Source organism: Hyperoodon ampullatus (genome assembly GCF_949752795.1).
Source record: "Hyperoodon ampullatus genome assembly, chromosome: 8".
Lineage (NCBI taxonomy): Eukaryota > Metazoa > Chordata > Mammalia > Artiodactyla > Ziphiidae > Hyperoodon > Hyperoodon ampullatus.
Genome location: NC_136921.1, coordinates 69,526,163 through 69,541,462, shown reverse-complemented (window position 1 = coordinate 69,541,462; position 15,300 = coordinate 69,526,163). Strand labels below are relative to the sequence as shown.

General features: G+C 39.8%; 1 protein-coding gene across 3 annotated transcripts in view; it reads right to left on the bottom strand.

Moving 5' to 3' along the window:
- FMNL2 (formin like 2) overlaps positions 1-15,300 on the bottom strand; it is a gene marked incomplete at both ends in the record, with an annotated part of 311,376 nt that overhangs the window by 128,172 nt on the left and 167,904 nt on the right. For all 3 annotated transcript variants that reach the window (XM_079710431.1, XM_079710433.1, XM_079710432.1), the window contains one exon: positions 6,430-6,513. In XM_079710431.1, coding sequence (XP_079566557.1) covers positions 6,430-6,513 — 84 coding nt within the window. The remainder of the gene's footprint in view (positions 1-6,429; positions 6,514-15,300) is intronic.

Below are 15,300 nucleotides of genomic sequence, written 5' to 3'. Positions count from 1 at the left end.
CAAGAGCAACTCTCACTGTACTGGAGTATCTTAGTACCACTGGCCTGGCTCAGCTCTGGCTGAGTGGCAGCAAGGGCCTTCCCCTTTCCTGACTAGGACACGTACATGCCAAGCCTTGAGAGCTGCAATCTGATCTAAGTGGGTATGATTTTCTGCCACCTCTTCACTCTCCCCTTTTTTGTCTTTGTTTTTAATCTCCTTCTCCCATATCATTCTATACAAGCAAAGGGAAGACACCCATCTCTCACGAGGCTACAATGCAAAGCAATAGCCAGCCATTAGGGGGCAAGGTCAAGCCGTGCCAAACCACGGCCCCCTGTAAAAAAAAAAAAAAACAAATTGTGCCATCACCAGCAAAGCCACAGGGGAGTTTTCTGACCCAGCTCAGGTATGCACTGCTAACATTTTGGGACGGGATTATTTACATTCGTAGAATCTACCCCCCTCAGTGTTAGTCATCTACAATGTCCTGAATTTTTGACTAACCACTTCCACTTATTCAGCTGAGGCACAGTTACGAACCAAGCCACCACCACCGCTAAGGTCTACAGACCCCATTCCCTCCACGCCAACATCACCTGAGAAGCCACAGAATGAAGCCTTGGTGATAGCTCCTTACCTACTACAATTCTGGTTTCAATGGATTGTTTCTAGGTCCCTAATAATTGAAATGGCTCATGACTGGAGTTTGGAATTGGTGTTCTTGTCTAACCCGGGTGGCCTTGGCACTGGCCTAGTCATTTATGTTCTTGAACCTCCATTTCATCATCTATAAAATAAGGAGTTTAGTGAACAGGCAGGAAAGGTAAAAGGATTTCTGCTTTACTTCCTATGATCCAATACAGTTAATTTTTTTTTTTGACAAGCATGCATTAAGTATTCTTTCTTAGAAGAATTTAAGGAGTGGCTTGAAATAAATGATCTCTAACAACCCTTCCAGATATAATGATCTGAAAGTCTTAAATTCATCCAGGATCTCTGAAGCTCCCTATATGCAACCTTAATCCTTAACTTGTGGGAAAGTGCCAAGACCCCAAAGCCAACCAGTGCAGCACAGGGTCTGTGTTCAGAGAGCACTGAAAATTGAGGCCACAGTGAGAGCAAGGGCTTTCCCTCTCTGCATAGATATAAAGATCATGGAAAGAGCCCTCTTATTGCTACACAGCTTGTGAGTTTTCATTTGCGTTTGTCAAAAGAACTTAGTATTTCCAGCTTTTTACTCACACTGTCATTTCATCTATTATAAAATTAGCCTCGGTGTCCCCACTGAGTCCTCGAACGGATGTCCTCATGGAACTTTGCCCACTTACTACAGCACAGAAATAAGTTCCCTGGGATACACCTCATACTGCCCAAAACCCAGCAGGGAAGCCTCTTTCTTCGGCTTCTATCATCCCACTCAGAACAGACTTACACGGTTCTCCCATGTCTAACCTTTGAGACCCACTGGAAGTGCAGGTCATCTTTATATTTATGCGGTAATCTAGGAAAGGACTAAAGGATACTGCTGGAATACTGTTACTGTAGAAAGCTCTTTGGGATTTTCTCTCTTAAACTTTTATTTTGCTCCTGAAATTAGCCAAAGAACTGGATTTTCAGTTGACCATGGGTAGGTGGAGACGGAGCTTCATTGCAGATATGCCCATATAAACTCCTTCTTATCTACATGAGGCACCCTGCCCTCTTTACTGTAGTTTCCAGAATTGAGAAGTGAAGTTTAGTTTCACTTATCACAAGCAAATTACACCAACAGGTAGAGGAAGGTGAACAGAATAAAGAAGCAGCAAACCTCTACCTCCAGGCTACATCTTCCACCTTCCTCTTTCTCCCTTCTGCCTTCTCCTCCTTGTCCACTGTCTCCCAAACATTATTTAGCTTTTTCTTCCATTCAACACACTTACGATAAGCACCTATTATGTTTCAGGCACTAAGCAAGGTGTTGGAGGTACATCAATAAACATGGCCCATGCCCTTCAGTAACTTGCTCTTGGTGGAAGAGACATATTTAAATACTTACAAAATAAGTGACAGACTTAACAGAAACCACATGAAACTATGAAAAAACTGATGCTTCTAATTAAATGGTGAATTGTATTCAACTGAATTCATAGGTGAATAATGATGAAGCATTTATTCTGACCCTTTATATGCTGCCTTAAAGGAAAACAACAGATATGATGCACCGATTTGCACAATGCCCGCAGCAGATAGAAAATTTTAGTATTGTTATCTGTGCAAACTTAATTTTTGTTCACCAATAATGCTGATATATTTTATGTTCATCTTGTTCAAAAAGAAGACTTCTGAAACTTTAGAGCTTCATACAAGATTTTTTTTTTAAGTGAGGAAATCGATGTGGAGGGAAAATGTGGGCAGGAAAAATTCGATGAAGCCATGGATGAGGCTGGTAAACAAAACGTAGGCTACTAAGATACTGTATACTCGGTAAGGGAAGACCACAGATTTGGCTCCAAGCATTCTAGCAGCCAAGGGAAAAAAGGAGAAACATGACCAGTTCCATGATTCACAGTGTCCACATGATAATTTTTCATGGAACTGAAACCTGAAGTAATCTCTCCCTGGGTCGTCCAACACTCTTGTTCACATACTTCTTTTTAGAATTAAATTTCTTTAATATCCAATTTTACTTTGCACACCTTGCGTATAACATATATTTTAAGATAACAGGTAATATATCTGCGTTATTTGTTTTAAAAGAAATAAAATTAATATTTGTATTTAGTACACTATTTGTGCACAAAGCAACAGGGGCCAGGGAATGGGTTGTGTGTCAGGGAGCAATGACAACACACCACGATCATTGTTTTAAGACTTCACAAAAGAGAGGTTCACCTTGATGTTTTCTTGGACTGAAATCTATAGCTGTGGCTTTTCCTGACAGCATCATGCACCATGTATTCAAACTGCAAAGTATGTTTGGGGAACATATGATGATTGATTCAACAATAAATTTCCCTGAATCTTTTGAAGACAAGTTGACAATAAAAATAATCATGATTCTAATACTTAATATCTGGGCCCCTCAGCCACAGCAGAAGCAGCCCTACCACTTATGAAGCACTTACTATATGCCTAGTGTTAGTCTACGTACTGTACATATATTGCCTCCAATCTTCAAAATAATTTAAGGATGTTAGTATTAACTATATTTTACAGATGAGGAAAAAAATGAAGGTAGTTAAGTAGCAAATATCTTTGTTTTTAAATTTTATATTATAAATTTTCCAAAATTCACAAAAGTTGAGATTTTACTATAATAGACCTCAACATATCTCACCAAGATTCAATAACTAAAGGTTCTTCCACATTTCCTTTATCTACCACTTTTTTTCGATGAAGTATTTTACAACAAACTCCAGTCATATCATTTCATCCTTGCACAAGTACATGTTTCTTAAAAAGTAAGAACAGATTCTTATTTCATCCAATACCAAAACCAAACCCAACAAAGTCAACGATAATTTCTTGGAATCATCTAATAATTACTTGGGAGTCACAAGTCAAATATCCCCAATTTTCCCAAAAAGTCTTTTTGTAGTAATTTTTATGTAATTTAGTGTGATTTTTGTCACACTAAAGAGAAATCCACACCTATTAGCAGTCACTCCCCATCCCCCCTCCCAGGCCATGGCAACCATTAATCTACTTTCCGTCTCTACAGATTTTTGTATTCTGGACATTTCATATAAATGGAATCATAAAAACAAATGTATTTTGAGTGTCTATCAGTTTAGGTACCACCGACAGATATAGATAGGTACCAAATATATATATGACATGGTCCATGTAGGTAACAGATAAACAGTCAACAAACACCAATACATTATATTTGCCATATAAATACTACATTATGAATGCTCTCAGCTCATGGTTTTTATCTTTTCCCTCACAAACATACATAGGAGAAATGATATTCATGTGTATGACATGTGACAAAAAGCCCAGTTTTCTGCTGGCCACAATTCTCACAATGACTAATGGTTAACCAAAAATGGTAGTTCACCATAATGGCAGCTTAGTGCCTGTGCCAACAACTCCCAGCTTTCTCTCCCTCTCAGGAACGCATGCCAGAATGCAAGTCGGAGAAACAGAGATAACATGTATTTTTAAATTTATTTTTAGTATATCATTCACAAACTTGAGCACTTTATAAGGAAGGAGGCAAAGAGCTAGTGGTTAAGGGTATAGACCCCAGAATGTACATATTCTCTAGGATCAGACTGTGTACGCCCCCTTACTACGTAACAGTTATGTGACCTTCGGCAATGATATCTCTAAGTCTCAGTTTTCCCTGTATGTCACATGGAGATATTAATAAGTATGACTGCTTTCGAGATTTAACACAGAACTCTTATGAAGAAAATCTGCTTATTAAATGTTGGTTACTGGCAATAATAATTATTATGATTATTTCCCTATTATTAACAAATCACACATGCCGCCTCAGAACTGATGGAGCCACTTCCGTTTGCAGCTGTCAGCATGTGTGAAAGTGACCACCAGAAAGGAACCGATGAAGTAGCTCAATTCTCCACATCCTGGCATATTAACATTTAAGGGCAAAAATAACCTGAACGTTGAGGATTTGAGAATCAGAAACATAAGCAAGATAACTGACTTGTTCCTCCCTCTGCCTCAAGATCCCCGCTAGACCCCATCACCAACTCCATGAAGCTACTTATGGGCTGAGAAGAGCACAGCTGTCAGAAATGTCCATCATCAGCAGGCTTCCCTTTCTGGCATGTTGGAGATGCAAACCACCACCCAAGAAAACCTTCCTTTGCCTGCTCTGTGCTCCATCACAACCTGTCATACACAGGATTTCTTTTTCTTTCTTTTTTTTTTTTTTTGGCGATACGCGGGCCTCTCGCTGTTGTGGCCTCTCCTGTTGCGGAGCACAGGCTCTGGACGCGCAGGCCCAGCCGCTCCGCGGCATGTGGGATCTTCCCGGACTGGGGCATGAACCCGTGTCCCCTGCATCGGCAGGCGGACTCTCAACCACTGCGCCACCAGGGAAGCCCCATACGCAGGATTTCTCACCACCCCTGGACCTCTCTCATTTGTGTGGTTACCTTTCCTTTACACTAATTACCCTTTACCATTTGTTCACTATCGTAAAATCATTTCTCTTGGCAGTAATAGGTTTAGGTAATACTCATTTAAAATTAAGTCTCAAGGAAGAAGACTGTGTCAGCAAAATTTTATTCTTTTGCATCATGGTCCTATAAGCAATAAGCTTTCTCTTCAGCTTGTATCTACTTGTGGTGCTCAATATAGCATGCAGAACAGAGTATGATGTCCCCACCACTGTTTTACTGTTTTAGTTCAGAAGCTAAAGTAAAGCAACACACAATGGGCACTTCAGAAGCTCCATGTTAACTGCAGGTATCTATTCCTTAGGGAACATGGACCATCTACCTTTGGGGAACAGAAAATGCCTCTGCTCCCCTGACACATCTGTCCCACAGAAGAGACCAAAGGGTTGGAAGGAAATTACAACACTACCAAGAATTTCCAGGGTGGCAAGGGGTTGGGGGTACATGACCACCCTGAAGACACTCATAGCACAAAATAAAAGAGCTAATATATAATATACAGAGCCTATCTTTACTTTACAGGGTGAGCCTTCTAAGCTTTAAACAATTAGCCTGTACCTGCCCAGGAGTGAAGTCCCCAAAAAATTACTACCAATTAAAATAATATACTACATACTATTTTAAAAGAATGACGTAGAGACATCCATACTGAAGAAAATATCAAGATGCAGAAGAGTATGTATGGGTATTCACATATTGTTTTTAAAAAACAAAAACAGAAGAAAAAACTAGATGGAAATACTTCAGAGTCTTACCAGTGGGCCTTTGAAGTGTAGAATTTGGAGGGTAGAGAGACAGAAAATGGAGAAATCCTCTTTTTATTATATATCTCTCTGAAGAGTCTAAATTTGTTATGAGTTAATGATAAAAACACCTGGGGAATTGCTATAATATGAAATAATTTTTTATCAGCCCAAGCAATGGTTCTTTATAAACAATTCACCTTCTTGCATCAGTAAACATCAATACACATGAATAAGAAAGCCAACTAAATTAGAGGACCTGCATTATTCAAGAAGCATAAACTGCTATGTAAGGTAAATAGAAAAACAGATCAGCTGAATTTGATTTGTCCACTTGACCAGAGTTACCAGATATTTTAACTAAAAAACATTTAAAAATAAAGTAGAGAATTAAAATAATGCAAGAATAAAATGTCATTTTCTAACTTTTCCTTTGGTCATAATCAACAGGAAGGCAAATCACAAGACAGAAATTCATGCATCTCCTGAAAAAAGTCTGATATATTTAGGGAGGAAATCCAGTTCTCTTCTCTCATTATTTCTTGAAAAAAAGCATCAATGTTTCTTACCTGATCACAAATCAGTTCCCACTTCTTCTCATTGTCATATTGCCGCAGTAATCTGGCTTTGTCAGGGGGTAGGTTCATAGCATTCTGTGAGAAAAAAAGAGAAGAAATATGTCACATTCCACAACAGACTGCTAATGGGTAACTCATTGGCAGACCAAAGAATACTACTGTGGTTCTTTAATGACTTTTCAAATCCTAGCATCTGATTAACAGAAACACCCTATACAAGTCATTTAAACATCAAATCGGTTGAATGGGAGGAGAGAGACTCTGAAGTCCTATGTTGGGACACTGAGGTAGTCTGCTCTGAACTACAGACTTGCATTTCAGGAAAGATAATGCCTTATTTCTTCATTTAATTGCAGGCTCCCAGTCTCCTCAACAAAAGGTCAGAGGTTATTATTGAGAAGGTATTGGCCCAGTTTTTTTCCCAGGCATAAGAGTCTTTCATTTTGGACAGTGGGAACTTGATTTTGTTATATCCTTACCAAAATTTCCTTAGAAATCACAAATCAGTCCTGGAAAAGTCCTCAAAAGACCATATGTCCAGTTTCCTGCCCCCAGGGTGTTTTATTGTCCCTTGCTTCCCCGGCCATCCCAAACTGGGAGCACAGATGCTCTCTTTGGCAGTCTTTCCAGTACTTCCTCTTTTTTTCTTTTCCTAGTAGCCCTTTCTTTTTAATTGAAATATAGTTGATGTACTATATGAGGTTAGTTTCGGTGTACTATAAAATGACTTGATGTTTGCATACATTATGAGATTATTGCCACAATAAGTCTAGCAACCATCTGTCCCTGCAAAGTTATTACAGTATTGTTGACCATATTCCTTATGCTGCATATTACATCCCCATGACTTATTATATAACTGGAGGTTTGTACTCTCAATTTCTTTAATTTCTATCTATCTATCTATTTATTTATTTATGGCTGCATTAGGTCTTTGTTGCTGTGCGGGCTTTCTCTAGTTGCGGTGAGAGGGGGCTACTCTTTGTTGCAATGCGCAGGCTTCTCATTGCAGTGTTTTCTCTTGTGGCAGAGCATGGGCTCTAGGAACACGGGCTTCAGTAGTTGAGGCACACGGGCTCAGCAGTTGTGGCACACGAGCTTAGTTGCTCCACGGCATGTAGGATCTTCCCGGACCGGGGCTCAAACTTGTGTCCCCAGGCGGATTCTTAACCACTGCGCCACCAGGGAAGTCCCCCAATTTCTTTTTAAAGCACTACAGCCCCACCAGACACAGAACAGAAAACACCAAAAGAAAACTCAATGAACAGAACTACTGATAGATAGCGTCAACTTTGACTCGCTTTGATAGACAACTATGAGTAAAAGAACAGATGAAAGTAAAGAAGAAAACAGTGCAACTGGTTTTTGTCCCCTCTGTGAGACGACAGCACTCCTTCAGGACATATGTTACCATCAGCAACCTCAATTCTCAGTTTAGCTATATTGGTGTATGAAGTTGGGTTTGCAGTGAGAAATGTACCATGAGCTAAAAGATGTCTAGACATCAGTCTTCATAAAACCCTCCTCCGTCAATACAGCACACCTTCTACAGTGCTGATCATGATTTTCCCAGGTACATACATATGTTATTAGTCAAATGTCCCAAATAACCAACCATACACATTTTCAAGATACTTGGCTTGGGACTGAGGTGAGATCTTTGGGCACAGAACATGGCAGAGTGAGAGAGTGCCAGAAGGAATTCTTATCTGTTCCCCTGGCCTTCCTGTAAAGCTCCCATGCTCTAAACAACTGAGCCAAGTATTCAACTAATGTCTTACATGTTTAACTGCCCTAACCCCTTATATTAACACTTTAAATCATGCCTATCTCATAATAAACAATACAGCCCCTTGCGTGGGTGAATATTCGAGTAGACAAATTCAAAGGTCTTGAACTTATAATGCTCAAGCCCCTAGTTCTCTGGAGGACTTGTACTTACAGAGAAACAGTTCCCCTTGCCACCAGTACTGTCTCATGTCATCCAGTGAAACAAATTTAACAGAGGCAACGGTGGGTGGGTTATTCTGACTTAATGGCAGAGAATTAACCTTTGATGATTTTGATAGATATAACTCAAGCATTTTCCCCAAAGCTCAATCTAGCATCCAGACTGGTATGCCTAAGTAGGTAGCAGATATCCCACTTACTGATTTGAATCTAATAATCTCTTCAGAATATTAATTTTTTAATAACCCCCAAAGCTGACAACATACTTAGAAAATCTTTGGACCCCAGAGATTTCAATAATACTGCCAAGGCTTCTCCATAGAAATAATGTGAAATGGGAAAAAATATTTTCATGTGGCCTATCTCCATGTAATATTTACTTGAACTAGAATAGAAAATAACTACTTGTATTTATTTGTAATTACAATTTTACAATGTTCAGCAACAACTCCTGGGATAAAGCAAAGGAGAATTCCATGTGTGCCTTTCTGAGGGAGCCCAACATTACTGACCATTAAATAACCAGTCTATCATTGCTTATTTGCACCCTAGAGATGGATCATTTCCCCTCAAACTGAATTTGACCCTCATGTTAGTGCCCATGGGTGTGATTATGCATTAAATAAGAACAATAAGATAATAAGGCAGGTGAAATGAGTTTTTCTCCAAGTCCTTATTAATCTCTCATGGCATAAACAGGTAAGACAAAGAATGCCTGACCTCTTAAAAGGTGCCAAGCCCTGTATAAGACAGTCTGCAGACACAATTTCATCTAATCTTCATAACAAACCCATGGGATAGATACAATTTTCCCCATCTTACAAATGGGAAAACAGGCCTAAGAGTGCTTGCTCAAGGTTGGACAGCTTTACAGAAAACAGGACCTAAACTTAGTCTGTTAGACTCCAAGGACAAACACTAAAAATGCGTCCAATTTTTTTTGTTTGTTTGGTTTGGTTTTTGTTTGTTTGTTCTTGTTTTTTTGCAGCAAAGTAAAATTGCCAATAACTGACCTTCTGTCACTACTCCACAAGACATTCATGCAGAAGCAGTCTGCAAACACTGCTGCGGAAATTAGATGCAGGCCCTGTTGTCACTGAAAAGAGAAAGCCAAGATGCTCCTTTCTGGACCAACTTTTATTTTAATAAAACAGTCTTTCTTTCAAATGTTTATGAAGCACCACCCTTGTACAAGCACTGTGTTCCACAGCACAGTGGGGAACCAAACAGATACGGTCCCCACGGAGCATCATATTATAATAAGAGAGGTAAAGATGAAACAAACTAATCTTCTCAAACTCTGATATGTCTTGATAGAGGTTATCAGAGGGCAACTTTAGATTGAACCATCTGGAAAGACCTCTCAAGGAAAAGGTAACATTAAGATAAGACCTAGAAATGAGAAGAGGTGAGCAAGGTAAAAGGTGGATGGCAGCATTCGGGGCAGAGAAAACAGGGAAAAGACACTAAGGTAAGAAACAGCTGGACACATCAAAGCTGAAAGTGGGCTTCCCTGGTGGCACAGTGGTTGAGAGTCTGCCTGCCAATGCAAGGGACACGGGTTCGTGCCCCGGTCCGGGAGGATCCCACATGCCGCGGAGCGGCTGGGCCCGTGAGCCATGGCCGCTGAGCCTGCGTGTCCAGAGCCTGTGCTCCGCATCAGGAGAGGCCACAACAGTGAGAGGCCCATATACTGCAAAAAAAAACCAAAAAACAAAAAACAAAGAGCTAAAAGTGAGTCAGTGTGGCTGGAGAGAAAGTAAAAGAGAAGGAATGAGGGAAAGATAAAGTTGGAGAGGTGAGTCAAGGCTATGTCATGCCCAGCCACGAGGGTCTGGAGTAAAGACTTTTCCTTTGACCTAAAGTGCAGTGAGAAACCAGTGAAGGCTTGTAAGCATGAGATGACATAAACAGGTGAGTGTTACAAAGATTGCTGTGGGTGCTATATGGAGAACGGATTAGAAACAACACAAGTGGAAGCAGGGGAACCAGTTAGGAGGCCAGGGCAGTAGTTCAAATGAATGGTGGTGGCTGAGACAAAGCAGATGGCACATCAACTGAAGTAGGCGGACAGATGTCAGAAACAGGACATGAAATTGATTGGGTAGACTTAAGGGCTGAGGAAGGACATCTGGCTTCTACCTGGAGTCACTAGGTGAACGCTGGTCTCCTTAATGAGAGGGGCACACTGCAAAGGCGGCGCAAATCTGGAGGAGGTGGTGAAGAATAAGACTTCTAAATGGCCCTGGTTAGGTCTAAGATAGCTAGGAAACATCCAAGAGAACAGTCAAGCAGGCAAGTACGTACACAATTCTGAAGGTCAGAAGAAGGGTCTGCATCTTTCTGAATGAGAAGAGTCTTAAGAAGTCTTTTTCAACCTGATGACTAGTTATTGTCAGAGAAGTTATTCAGCATCAATACACCAAAACTAAAACTGTACTTGGTAATCATTCACCAAGCATCTAAAATCACCCCTTCCACGGGTCAAGCCTCTGAGCAGTTCAGGCGTACATTGCCCAGCTTAATAATTCTACAGGGACCGCAAGGAAGCAGCTCCATCTAAAATCAGACCCTGCAGAGAGGCCTGGTTAAAGTTTAGGGCTGTTGTGATTAGCTGGCAAGAACTGCCGTAGACTTTTTAGAGGGAACTCATTCCCTTTGTGCTGTAAAGGGCAGGCCTCTGGAGTCCAAGCTAAATGTTTGTGCAGGTAATTCCTAAGAGCCCAAGCTATTTTCTGAGGAAACTATTGGCTCTCTTTCCAGGCACTATTACTGCCTTATAAAAATGGATGCCCTTCTATCTGATAGAAAATGTACAACTTGCAAGTTGTCCTAACACAGTGACAACTCCACCTCATCCATACTTAGTGACATCTTGACACAGGGCTCTCCTGTCCTTCCTTTCCTCTGTCAATCCATCCAATATGTAAGCACTGGGCTTTGACCACCTTCCAGCATATCTGCACTGCAGGCACAGGAGAGAATTTAATCACGAAGTTGCTGCACTCAAGTACATGCCAAAAGTCCACTGAAGACATATGATATTTGAGTTGAAAAGTTTAGTGGATGTTAATTATATATTTTTCTAGACTGTATAAGTTCCTAGCTCAAATAAATTAGATCATCCAAGAGCATTTTTTTTTCTGTAAGGAATGTCCCTTTCCTTTCCACCTGGCAAACTTTAAGAATCAGCTCAAATATCATTTATCACTAGAACCTTCTCCCAACTACTCCAAGAAAACATACCCTCTCGTTGGGCTCTGACAGCCGTGTATACATCTCTCCTTTACAGCACCACACACACTGTACCCTAATCATCTGTTTGCCTACCTGAATTCCCCCATGGACTAAATACTTCAAGGACAACTTCTTTTGTTAACCCCCAGTATCAGGCACAGTACATGGCAGACAGTAGGCACTAAACAAGTTGCTCAATCAATGAAAAGCAAACTAACTCAGTCATGCTGTTCAGTCTGAAAATATCTTCACTGATTTAGCATTTATGCTTCAGCTACTAACAAAGTCTACACACTTAAGAGCATTTGTTTCTTATAAAACCTCAGTCAATGACAATGTCTATTACTTATTAATAATTATCTTTCAAACAGGAATTCATGGGGGGAAATATCTTCAAGTTCAATGCTAGCAACATTTCCTTGAAAAGAAAAATATTTTAGGCATTCTTCTGCCACATATAATAAACCATGCAACCTGCTCTTTGTTTTGTTTTTGTTGCCAGTAAACTCAAATCAGTATCAACTGTAACAATTCATCTAATCCAAGGGGTAGTTATCTTTATGGTCTATATTCTGGTTTTATCCTTACCTATACTATACTTATACTTACCTATACTATTTTACATGGTTTTTAAATGCGCTTTCTATCTTAGAAACTTTTAAAAATAGAAGATTTAATGACTCGATAACAACGGAATATGCAAGTGCCTGGGTGCTTCATGGAGAAATTAATTATGGTTAAAAGAGTCTCTGAGAGTCTATACATTAGAAGTGATACTTATAGATGAATTATCATATACAACACAGAGCAGAATGAAGGTATCCAAATCATTCAGAACCAAATAAACCCATGCCCTAGAAATAGAGTTTTCTGGTCTCAGCTCTTGTCCTGGGTTCATGGGAACAACAAAAACTTGCAAAATATCCTTCTTTTCCCCTGATATCCTCAAGCCTCCTGTTGAGAAACCCAGAGCCATATGCAGTTACAGTAGTGAAAGTGAATATCAAATACACCTTATGTAATATAGTTTTGTTCTTATAATCTCTAAATTAAAGCTTTCAAGCATTAAGTCACCAGACTCCACGATGGAAACTCTTCTGTTACACAACCTCACCTGCATACACTTTACAAGCAGTGTTGCTTATGGAAGTAGGGAAAAGATGGCACTAGAGTAAGAGCTGAGACCACCAATGGCAGTTCTTGAATGATAAAGGTACAAACACTTACGAGAACTCAAATGAAGGAGCCATTACTCTTTTTTTAATGTGTGGTAAGTAACACATAATACAAAATTTGCCTTTTTAACCATGTTTAAGTGTACAGTTCAGTAGTGTTAACTAAATTCACAGTGTCATGTAACAGTTCTCTACAACTTTTTCATCTTACAGAACTGGAACTCTATACCCTGAATAACTCCCCTTTCTCCCACTCCCTGGAACCATTACTTTTTGCTACAAAAAGCAAGGAAGTGTGATGGATTCCAACTGGACGGTTGGGCAGCGCAGTAAAGAACTGCATTTAATGAGGCAGTGTGGGGCAGGGATTTCCTAGTTGGGCTTTGGAGTTAGACTAGCTGGATTCCAACCTTGACTTTATCACTTATTATTGGTGATCTTGGACCACATAACTTGAATCACAAAGCAAATCCAGAGTTGAAAAAGCCAGTAAATGAAATTCAAAACTGAAGGTCAGAATCCAGTCAGAATCCAAGCTAAGGGTTAAAAACAACAAGATGTAACATTTATTGACGGTTTGATACATCTCAGGCCCTTAAGCTCTTTGCATTCGTTATCCAACATAATCTGCTTTAAAATCATGACAAGCAGGTATTATCTTCTCCATTCAACAGAGAAGAAAACTAAAGGGCAGGAAGGTTAAGTAGCTCTTCCACACAGGAGACAGGTGAAAAATTCCAAGGCTCAAAAGAGAGGTCTGTATGATCACCCTATTTCCCTGACATTTAAGCTATAATGTTTCTAAAATATGAGCTGAGCGAAGCATACCAACAATTCTACTTGAATAACCAGAGACACAGTCATTCGCCTGCAAGGGTAAGGTGAAAATGCACATATTTATTAATATTTTTAATAAGCTATTAACATTTTCAGACAAAATACTGGCACTTTAACAGAATCCTTCAATTTCTTTAAAAATATAAACTACAAAACACGTCCCCGTCCAAAGTTAGTGGATCAAATCTGTAGATAGCCAGGTACTGACTGCCTCAATTTCACAAACACTTAATAAACCCTATAAAATATCAAATGAAGGCAGAGATACAAATATGAGGTAAACTCAGGCTTCAATGATGCAGAAGGAGAGAAGATAAATACACCAATACACAACTGAACATGTTATGTGATATAACCGAACTGCAGAGAAGAAGCCATTACTTTTTGTTAAGGAAAGCAAGAAATGCTATGGACTGGGCTTGGATGTATGGGGAGAGCATAAAGATTGGCATTTAACGGCATAATATGGTTTTTAATATTTGGGCTCTGAAGATGGGACACTTGGGGTGCGATCCTAGGTACATTATTTAAACTAAACCTCAGTTTCCTCACTCGAAAAAAATGGAGATGGTGGTGGTGATACGAGAAGGATGATGATGGTGGTGATGATCCTACCCGTCTCACAAAGTTTGAGAAAAATTAACTTGGATAATGCTCATAGTTAGCACAGAGTAAGTACATGGAAAGCAGTCAATATATTAGATGTTATTATTCTCATTATTTTAGGTGAACAGAGGTATGAATATAGCGTGAACAGAGGTATGAATACAGAAGGCAGAGGACTGCGAACCACACAGAATAAATCAGAGGGTAAGGAGTGGGTCCTGTGAGACCAAGTTAGAAAGGCAGGGTCCTGGACACCAGAGCACAGACTTTCAAATTTACTCGACAGGCAGTGGTAAATCATCAGCCAAGGAAATGTTTAGGAAAAGCCAACCTTGGGGACCTCAAATCACACTCGGTAAAGGGTTGCTCCTCCTCTGTTAATTCTTCCCAGATTGCCATTTTTCCTTATACCATAGTTGGGACATCAAGTTGAGTCACTTGATACTGAATAATGCACCAATTCTCCTATGAGTTCACTTAAAATTGCAACATCTGAGGCAGCAGGAGGGTGGCTGCAAATTCAATACATGATCCACCCCTCCATTCAACTAACCTCAAAGCCATTTCCTTCCATGCCCTATGTTCTTGTTTCAAGCAACTACCTGACATCCTAAATTTTAATATACTCCTAGCCTAGAGAATTCTGCTGAAATACAGTCAGCTTCTTTCCTGGCACAGGACTCAGGCAGCCAGCCAAATAGTTCCCCAAAGCAAAGCATCAGTCAGTCATCTTTCATTGTCACTGTCATTTTTATTTAATCATTGAGGGTATTAATATCATTCATGTGCCAGAGAAACCCACAATAAGAGAAATCAGCCTGCCCCCTGATCTAGTTACATCTTCAAAATGAAATCTGACTGGAAAGCTGTCCTTTCTGGGGAACCTGTGAGAATGACACATTTCTCTTATCTCCCATTCACAATTTTAGCTACAGTCTGCTTTCTTGGAAGGCTTTCTTTTAGGACTGACCTAAATACAAAGGACTCCTCCATAACATTTTTATAATCGAAAAAGTACAGAGCTGGAAGCTTGTGATATTTTAGTCCTATTCTGTTT